This window comes from Lagenorhynchus albirostris, chromosome 16 (genome assembly GCF_949774975.1).
Source record: "Lagenorhynchus albirostris chromosome 16, mLagAlb1.1, whole genome shotgun sequence".
In the NCBI taxonomy this organism is placed as follows: Eukaryota; Metazoa; Chordata; class Mammalia; order Artiodactyla; family Delphinidae; genus Lagenorhynchus; species Lagenorhynchus albirostris.
Window position 1 is genome coordinate 81,363,029 of NC_083110.1, and position 9,542 is coordinate 81,372,570.

At 52.2% G+C, this 9,542-nt stretch overlaps 1 protein-coding gene across 16 annotated transcripts in view; it reads right to left on the reverse strand.

Annotated features, from left to right (window-relative positions):
- Window positions 1-3,172: 3,172 nt before the first annotated feature.
- The window catches only part of EBF3 (EBF transcription factor 3), a 116,908-nt gene continuing 110,538 nt past the window's right edge, over window positions 3,173-9,542 (reverse strand). For 3 of the 16 annotated variants that reach the window (XM_060126550.1, XM_060126540.1, XM_060126537.1), the window contains 5 exons: window positions 8,668-8,856; window positions 8,075-8,272; window positions 6,891-7,003; window positions 6,225-6,302; window positions 3,173-5,811 (listed from right to left, as the gene is read on the reverse strand). In XM_060126550.1, coding sequence (XP_059982533.1) covers window positions 5,794-5,811; window positions 6,225-6,302; window positions 6,891-7,003; window positions 8,075-8,272; window positions 8,668-8,856 — 596 coding nt within the window. In that variant the 3' untranslated portion in view covers window positions 3,173-5,793. Of the gene's footprint in view, window positions 5,812-6,224; window positions 6,303-6,890; window positions 7,111-8,074; window positions 8,273-8,667; window positions 8,857-9,542 lie in introns of those variants that run through there. The other 13 variants (XM_060126547.1, XM_060126545.1, XM_060126552.1 and 10 more) reach the window with 10 other exon arrangements.

A 9,542-nucleotide genomic window follows, 5' to 3' on the forward strand; every position in this document is an offset into this window, starting at 1 on the left:
ATCCAGATGGCCTCGCTCGCTCTTCCTCTCTCTCTCTCTCTCTCTCTCTCTCTCTCTCATTAATTCCTGAAGGTCTCTGAAGCCTAAATCGGGAAAAAACAGAGGGTTTGGAGACAGGAGACTTTGTTTGGCATCGGGCCCTGGTCCTTCCAGCCTTGTGACCTTGGGCCGGTCACCTGCCCCCTGCAAACTGAAGTGTTGTCACCCAAGAGAGGGGAGCCAGATCCAGCACAGAGCCCCCTGGGTCGGCCAGACAGGATCCTGTGACAGGTGTCCCTCGACCCTCCGGTGCCACATGTGAGTGAGGCACGATGCTTATCTGCTATTTGGAAAGGTGTTGGGTATTCTGCTCGCTGAGAAATTGTATTTTAAGAGGTGGTTTCTGAGGAATCTTGAATCACAAGTGATGTTCACTTCCGTCCTGAAGTAGTGACTACCCCGATCTTGTCCGGAGCCTCATCCTTCCGACACACCCACACTAAGTCCCAGATGCTCGGTGGTTCACCGCAGCCTCGACCGGGTGCCCTCGATGTAGAGATAGGAAGGTGAGGAAAGCACGGCCTTGGCTCGTCCTCAGAAAACTCAGAGTCCTTCCAGGGTACAACAGGAGACCCCTGGGAGAACTCCCAGGGCAGGCTGTGCTCAGGAGTGAACGCTTGGGCTCCGACTGGATGGCCAAGTGGGACTGGCCGCGTTTTCTCTCCACCCCACATCGTAAGCTCTTGGGGTGTAGGGCATACTCCACGTGGCTCCACGTGGGGTGACACAGAGCAGATCCAGGGCGTGGCGGGTTCGAACCAAAACTCACTGCAATCCCAAGAGAACGTGTCTCTGTTGGCCGCCCTCAGCGGATCATGACTGCAGACCTAGAAATCACTGTGGGTTCCGCCGAGGATGTCCCCGGGTTAAGCCTCAGCTGGACTCAGAGCTGACGGGCACCTGCTGCTGTCGTGGGTCCACTTTGCCAGACCCGGGCGGTGGGGAGACCGCGTCTGAGTCTGCACGGGGTGCAGAGCCTATCCGTTTGTCCCCAGGCCGGGGGCTGGGAGCCATGTGCGTGCTGGCTCCCCAGACCCGGACCGGCAGCCCCGCTCCCCGTGAAACCCACAGCCCTATACTGGGGATGACAAATGACCAAAAAATCAATTTGTAATCTGATTGGAGGTTTTTGATTTCCTCTGATGAGTTTAAATTTCATTAAAAGCAACCTTATTCCAACATAAAAGGAATCCTTGAAGGGTAAAGCAGGGGATTGTCTCACCGAGTATAAAGCATCCCGACTCCTTTGTGTGATTTATTCATCGCGTTAATTGTGAGGGCCAACCCAGGGTGTCCGTTGGCAGCTGTGCCGTTATCAGGGCCTGGGATCGGCCGGGCGGGCTCAGAGCACAAGGACTCACATTCAAAACTCGCTCTCTGGCATATTGACACTTGAGTTATCAACAACTCTTATTATCTGCTGGGAGGGAGCTGGCAGCTCCTGGGGCCAGAAGGAGCCACAAATCCCGCCGCAGCCGCCCCTCTGCATTCTCTTAATTGTGTGTATTCTCTGGAAAAAGTGATCATCGCAGCCTCTTGTCTTGATGAGAAATTGACATTTTCTGAGGACTTCTCTGGGTGCCGGGCGGGGAGATAAGGCCGGGGCTGTTTTGGGGGAGGGCGGGCGCCCCTCCTTTCGGGGGCCTCTTTATTGCCCCCGTTGACCCGCTTGATGAGTATGGATTTCATGAGGTCTTTTTCAGCATTTGAACTATAAAAGGTTCAGAATGACACCACCCCTTATAGACAAAAGATAACCTTGCCCTTTGAATATATCGATTCTTTATTAACTAGGCTGTTTAATGCAATGAAATGAGGCATTAGATTGAAGCCCATTTCAAGTGCTTTGAATAATCTTTAAAAGCTTGGAAGACCCTGGAAGGTGGCCTGACAGTAATTGGCACACATTTGGCGAGAATGCAGTTCTCAGTTCGGATTCAAAACACAAACATAAAATAATTTCCCTCCCCGCTGGTCACAGGGCCCAGGCGAGCAGCTCAGAGCGGCAGCCCCTGCCACGCCCCTGAGCAGGCATCGCTGGCACCGGCTCAGAGTGGGGAAGGAGGTGAGGTTGGTGCCCAGCACGCAGGGGAATTGGGGGGGAGGGGCTGGCTGCAGCCTTGTACCCCATGAGCCTCTTTCTTCGCTGTCTCTTTAAGGCTGAAACGAGAATGCAGTCAGAGAAACCTGATTGTCATTGACAGGAGAAAAAGGTATTCACAAGTTTCTTTATGTTTTGGATAATCATTCCCTGTTTTGCTCGGCAGAACAAGTAATTAAGATGACATTTGTGAGTACTAATTTGGATCACACTTATGTGTATGTGTTGGAGAGCTGCAAGCCAAAACATGCAAAACCAGCCTTTCATTGAGGAGCAAATGAAAACTACAGAATGAAACGGAGTGGTGCTGCTGAAAAGGCACAGGAGCTGAGCACAGCTGCAAAAATCAGAGCCCCGGTGCTGACGGCGCATCTCATTAGAGCCCTGCCGTTGGCCACACCTCCGTGCGGCCCAGGGGCCGGCGCAGTGCATGGGGCCTGTCACACCACGGCCGTGGACCTGCCGTTGGCGACGGTGTCCCTCAGGTCAGGGTTCAGTGGCACTGGTGTCCGGAGCCCTGGTGCCTGCCCGTCCAACCGGAGCTTTCTGAGCTGGATCTTGTCCCGGTGGAGCACGGTGACAGGGACAGAGGAGCACATGTCTGGAGTAGCCAGAATGCTTGCCCTCTACCTGCCAGTCCTCCAGTTCAGAGGCAGGGGCTGAGGCAGGAGGGCCTGGAGCAGGGGTGGGGGTGACCAAGCCCCCAGCGAGTCTCGAGACTGTCTATGGGCCACAGTGCTGCTGTGGCCCCCAGGTCTGACCCACAGTCGTGTTCCCATGTGCCGGCGGGCGTGCAACACACGTACAGGTGGCCCCTCTGGGGACCAGAGGCATCTGAGTAACTACAAGGAACTCTCCGTGCGGCTTAGATGAGCGTTTGAGGGCAGATAACCTTGGAGAAGGTTCTTCTATGAACCATTTTCATCCTGGCCAAGAGAGCTCTGGGAGTGCAGATCAACCCCACCCACCCGGCCAATGTTGCGTGTTGAGCAAAGCCATTTTAATAATCAAAACAGATCAAATTACCCAAAGTGAAATTCACAGACAAGAAATACTTTAATTAAATATTGTGTAAAATGAACATTTTTATACAGTTAAATATCTGAAAAAATGTACAGATAAACAATCTTATTGTAGGGTTTTTAACAGTAAAATCTACCATTTAGTGGAGCGCTCAGTTTTGAGACGATGAAGCCATGAGGGCGACTAATTAATCTAAAACACAAACCAAGTGCAGGGACAAGGAGACTTGCGAATGTCCTTAACGTGTACACGTGAGCTCATTTTTAGGTCAAACCCTTACTTATACAAAATAAAACGGAGGCAACAGAGTTCCAGAGTGACTCCTCAGGCTGGTCGCAGGGCCAGAGTGTGACCCGCTAACCCCTGGGGACGTTCTGATCCTTTGATTTAGTCCCTTGAATGGACACTTTCTTAAGTCCTGCATTGTTTTGTTTTGGTTTCTGTCAAGAAAAATTTTTAAAGTCCCTCCTTTTTGTTCTAGATTTGATTTCTGCTGCAGTTTGCAAACCGTTTGCTGTGCTGTGTCTGCAAAGGGAAAAAAGAAACGACCCTCTTGGTCTCACGGCAGGTTTGGCACTAACAGGTACAGTGTCTGAAGGAGGTCATTATCCAGTTTAAAAAGTACAGACAGTGCTGCTGGGTTCTGACCACAAAAAACGTATTGTTAAAAAGGAATTTTAAACGAGGGGTGATTGTGGGTCCCCTGAAACCTCTCTGAGTCGGAGGTGGGCTTGGGAGGACACAGGACACAGCAGAACCAGATGCAGAAAGGAGCGACACAGGGGTCTCCGGGCGTGTGCGTGTGCGTGTGCGTGTTTTACGCCGTAAATCTCCAAATGAAATACTGATTAACAATTGTGGGGTAAGCCTGTGATCAAACAGCACAAAGGTTCTTTAAAGAAGTCCACTTTTAAGGCATCAGAGAAGTTAATGTGGCAAACATTTTCATTAAAACATCAGAAGTAAATTTTATTTTAAACTTTAGGCCTCTGAATTTTTCCAGTAAACACAGTTCAGCTATGTGGCAAAGTCATGGGTGGCAGCTGAAATGACTTTTTACATTCTACAAAAAAAATAAAACAGAAGGAGGACACAGCCCCAACGGTGTCGCCTCTTCGTGGCCGCTCCACATGCACGGAATCTACGAGGGTTTGTCACAGCGGGTGGCACCGTTTTGTTGTGACTATACAACAAACTTTTTTTTCTTCAAAAGTATTTGTTCAGATAACTTAAAAATAATATAAAAATAAACAATGAATTTGACTTTTCCTCAAAAAAAAACAAAAAAAGGACGGAAAGTCTAAACAAACAATAGCAAATTTTGGAAGTACAAATGAAATGCAAGGATGTTGGTTCACTGAACGAAACAGATCAAACAGTTCTTGGCTTTAATGCTCTTCCCCAGCATCACAACACCAGGCCATGATCAAAAACCAACGCAGACAAGAAAAAGGAACCGAAAATGGTGGGAAAAGCAGTGTACAAAATTTCAAAGATAAATACAATATTTATAATTGATATGTTACAAAATAAAGTCCCTTAGCAACAGCAAGTGTTCATGGAAAAGTAAGTAAGTGTTGAATGGAGACCATTTTATTCCTTATAAGACGCATAAGGAATAAAACTCGTTTTTTTCCCCTAAATATTTAAGTGGATCTGAAAAAAATTCAAGACAAGTGTATAAATATTTAGCTACAACTTTGGCAAAATCACAAAAGTCTACAATTTTATAACCACATACAAAACACATCAGGGAAGAAGGATCTAGAAGTCAAAAGGACAATTTCTGGTACAAGAAACATGGACCTCACAGTAGCCTAAGAATGCAATAGTATACAGTGCTAGCAAAAGTTGAAAAAAATGTCGCAGATCACACTTGCTTAACAGGAAGCTCTAGCAGTGGGAGAATATTTTAACCAACAGACAGTAGCATTTTTTTTTTTCCTCTGTCAGTGTGCTTGTTGAAGGCAAGAGAATTCAATATCAAAGTTACAATTTCTAACTACAATAAGTTACAAAGTTCCGTTTCATTAAGATGAAGTTAAGCAACGATAAACCCTCCCTCCCCCCCTGCCACCCCAATTCTCCTACTCATATAGTCTTCCTTTCTTCCAGTTTGATGGCTCAGACCTCCTTGGCCCCCTTTTGTCACCACAAAAAAATATTTCACATTATAGAGATACACAACCATTGTGAATCTAAGTATGAGTACAGAAAAATGTTTGGAGGCGTTTTTCATCAGTGTTTCATGATCATCAAAATGGTGCATTCACAAAGTTTCTCCCAACACATAGCAAGTACTAGACAGAGCCAAGACGGAGTCAGAAACTTTATACAAAATAGGCATCGCTTTGTTCTCCTTATTCTTCAGGACTGAGAAATGTGAAAATATGAGAAAAGTTCAGTCAATAAAATGGAATTGTTCATGAAGAAGTACGTCGTTTGTGTGTTGATTCTTAATAGTTTAAATAAAATCTTTAAACAAAGTCTTTTGTAGCATTTCAACCGCTGCTGATGTACTGAAGACACGGTCTCCATCAGCACCTCTTATGTACTAACGTGTCCCCTGAAGTCCGTCCTTGGATGCTGGGCGCGGCGGGAGGTAACAAGCGCCCCTCACATTGGCGGGACTACCAGCCCAGACATAGCTGAAAGAGAGAGGGGGCAGGTCAGGGGCGCCTCTCACCGGGGTGGGGGGCTGGGGGGGGCCTCCCTGGGCTTCGGTCGGCAGTGACAGTGGGTCTGCACAATCTCCATTAACCAGCCGTGGGCTCGGTTAAGGCACCTACTTCAGGGGGTGTGGGGTGCTCGCCTCAACGACCTCACGTGGCGAAGGGAAAGGCTCTGGCCTTTCCGGGTGTGAAAGGGCCGCTGCCCACACACGTCAGCGGCTGGCTTATAGCAGACGGAGGCCCAGACCCCCCCCCCCCCCAGGAGGCCACCTCCGTCGACAGATGCCGAACCAACCCGGTCACTTCTGTGACGCCAGCCAAGGCCAGCTCTCGGGCTGCTGGGACCCGGGCACAGCTCTCGCTCCCTAAGTCAGTCAAACTGGACACACCTCGGGTTCCCCTCTGCTCTCAGCCCCTGCCTTGGACCTTCCGCTGATCGTTCTGTATCGTAATGGTGAGTCGCGGACCTGCCAAGATCAAAGCCACTCACAGCCCACCTGGTTGCAATCTCAGGGCCAAGGGCCCTCAAGAGACACAAGTCACGGCTCCACCGTAGGGAGCGTGTCCTTCCTCTTCTTGGAGGGAAAGAGAAACTTGGGCCAAGATGCCAAGTGCAGCAGGTGCTTCCCAGTGAACTCTGGGTACAGATGTCATCTAAAATCTTGTAACTTTAGTGTTGTTCAATTTTTGTCAGAGTGATCATTCTCATTAACTTATGTATAACATAACATACGTCTGTTCACGTAGTGATGGGAGCTTCAATTTCTCAGTTCATTAATTTCAGCGCTATTAATTTATCTCCGACTCACCGTTACAACTTTATGGTTTGGAAGAGCTGTGTGTGTGTGCACACGGCTTACGTGGCGCCACCTCTCGATGGGCCCTGGCACCGGGTGGACGGCGGGCGGGGCCGTGGCACCCGGCCACCCGCCTCTTAAGCGCCTGTGGTCTGGTGACCGCTGCTGGCTTGCAGGCCAGTCGGCGGCCCTTCGGGGCTGGGCGTCCCTCTCACGCTAACAGGTGTTGTGCAGACAATTATTTCAAATCACTGATACCTTTCCAGTTCCTTTTTTGAGCATTAGTTCATCAAAGTGAAATATGCCACCGACTTCACAAAAGGGCCAGTTTGTCTTCTCCACGGTAGCGTCCTCAGCACCCAGCAGAGAGCCTGGCACATAGTAGGCGCTCAGTAAATACTGGTTGAATGGATTCATTTTTTTAAAGGAGTAACTGGATTTGGTTTTCACCGGGAGGAGCATATACCAAAGGTGGTGTCTGAAAGAGGCCAGATGACGGCCACTTAATTAATTTCAGAGCCTGTGGGCCTCAGTCAGTCACCGAGAGCCACGTGCAAGCTCACGGGGCCTAGGGGCCCTCACGCAGCCCCGCCTGCCACTCGCACCACCGGCCACTGCCCAGAGGGCCCCAGCACTGGGCGGGCGCTGGGTGCCCGCTCCGCGCGGCCCCATCTGTGGGCAGCTGTGCCAGGCGGGGCCTCCCGCTGCCCTTGGGCGGGACCTTCTCCCTCTCGCGTCTTTGAAGGAAATCTCCTGGAAAACCAACTCCCGTGCAGCACTGGTGCACGCACAGCCCCGGGTCTAGGTGCACGCGCCCTTCCGAGGACAACGCAGCCTCGTGCGCCCCGTGGTCCGTTAGACCAGGTTGCGAATAAAGGCTCAGGCTCGGGACAGTGAGAACGGGCCAGTTTCGAGGTGGGCGCTGCAGGCGGCACCATGACCCACCACCCCAGGCCTGAGGCTGTCCCACTGCCTTGTGAGTCAGGGGAGCGACAGGCTTGCACCTGCCCACGCTCTGGGCTGAACGGGACGCAACCTGGGCCCCGCTGCCTTCACCACGGCCCGTTTTCCTTCCCTTGCAGGTTCCACTCCCTGCAGGTATGGGCCGCTTTACCGTGAGGACACTTAAGTCACGTTGGAAGGATGAGGAAACGGGTTTCATCCACCAAGAGGAAGAATCCGGTTGTGGGGACTGAACGAGGGGGGGGGGTCGTTTCCCGGAGCACCGGGTTGGGGGGTGGGTGTCGCACTGCGGCAGACGAAGGAGAACATGCAACAGCCAGGGCCACCCTGCCGGCAGCCCGCGGGTGGGCCCGGGGGAAGGTCGGAGTTCCCGCCCCCCAGGGAGAGCCCCTCACTCCAGCCCTGCGGCCCAGCCTGGCCTGCCCCGGGGCCCTCCGGGCGCTCCCAGGCCACGGCCTCAGGCCAGCGCGCACCCTCACCTTGCAGTCCGTTCCCGTTGGCGCTGGTGCAGGAAGGAGGAGGGGAGGCTTGGGGCCGGACCACGGGCGCGAAGGCGCTCTTTTGTTTCACTGCAGAGATGACATTGGCAGGTGAGAATGAGAAAATGCCGTGTGTACTGCTACAGTTTGAAGGGAGGGTGACCGAAGAGGCTGCCATGGTAGGGCTGGACGGCACTACTGCAACAAAGCAAACATGGTCAGGACGCGCGACGCCGGGCACGGCCACACGACAAAGAGAGCTCCAGGGCCTCGCCTGGAGCGTCGGGCCAACAGAGCAAGCACGAGATGTTTCTGGCTTGGCCACTCTCTGGATAACAGGCAAACTCTCGCGTTGGACTTTTCGTTTCCAATTGGGCGGCCCCATTTGGTGCCGATTTTGTTTGGGTTTCCAATGTGACCGCGTGGGGCCCGTTTTAGGTCAATTTACTGTCGTCACGTGGACGCCCAGCCTCCAGAGCCACCCTTCCTTTTATCCAGTAGCTCACACCACAGAACATCCAAGCAACGCACACATTTGACTTTGCAGCGAATATGAATCTGTGTGATGACGGGTGACAAAAACAGACACTTACTGCCGTAGGGAGAGTTAGCGGAGGAGCCATTAAGAAATCCAGGCGAGCCCGGGACCCCTAGATTGGCCATGGCGCCACTTCCATATCCATTCATGCTAGTGCTGACTGTGTTGTAATTGGACTGCTGGGGAGTACTGCTGGGGACGTATCCTCGCGGGGACACGCTGCTTGTATTGCGACTGTAGCCGACTGTTAAAATCCCCCCCCGGCCAAAAATAACATTATTATCAGGGAGAGACACTTGGGGGGGGTTTCCCCGCAAACCTCTATCATCTATTGAACGCTTTTAATTGACCGTATGCTTTCCTCCAGCCCCAGCGCCTCTCGCCAGCTCAAATAACCTTGTCACGCCAGCCCTGCTCGAGCATCCTCGCCGAGCCCCGTCCTGTCTGGGCAGCCGGCCCAGGCGCACTTCGATCTAACCGTCAGCGGCTTTCACGTGCCTCTTTAGAAGCAATTATCAACGGCGCGATTCCTGGGCCGTCCCCCCGCGCTAGGTGAGCTTTCGGCCTCTGCAGACCTTCAAATGCCACGGCTGACAAGGAGAGCTGTTTGTGGCCGTAAGTCCCCAGGAAAGGCTGTTCTGGGGCCTTCATGTCTACGGCTGCTATTTCTGTCGGCGTGGGGAGGGGAAGCAGGAGCCTCGCTCCCGCCGTGGGGTGAGGGTGAGCGGAAGCCGAGCGGCGTACGGGGAGGCGTTTTCTGAGATCACGGCCTGCACGGGCTTTAGAGCGGCCGGAAAAGGATAAGGTGCGGGCGGGGAGCCAGCGCTTCTCTCCATGTGCTCCTTCCAGTCTCAGAAACCAAGTCCCACCCCCGACCCCTGTGCAGCGCATCCAGGAAGGGTCCGCGGCTCCCTACGTCACAGCTCTCCT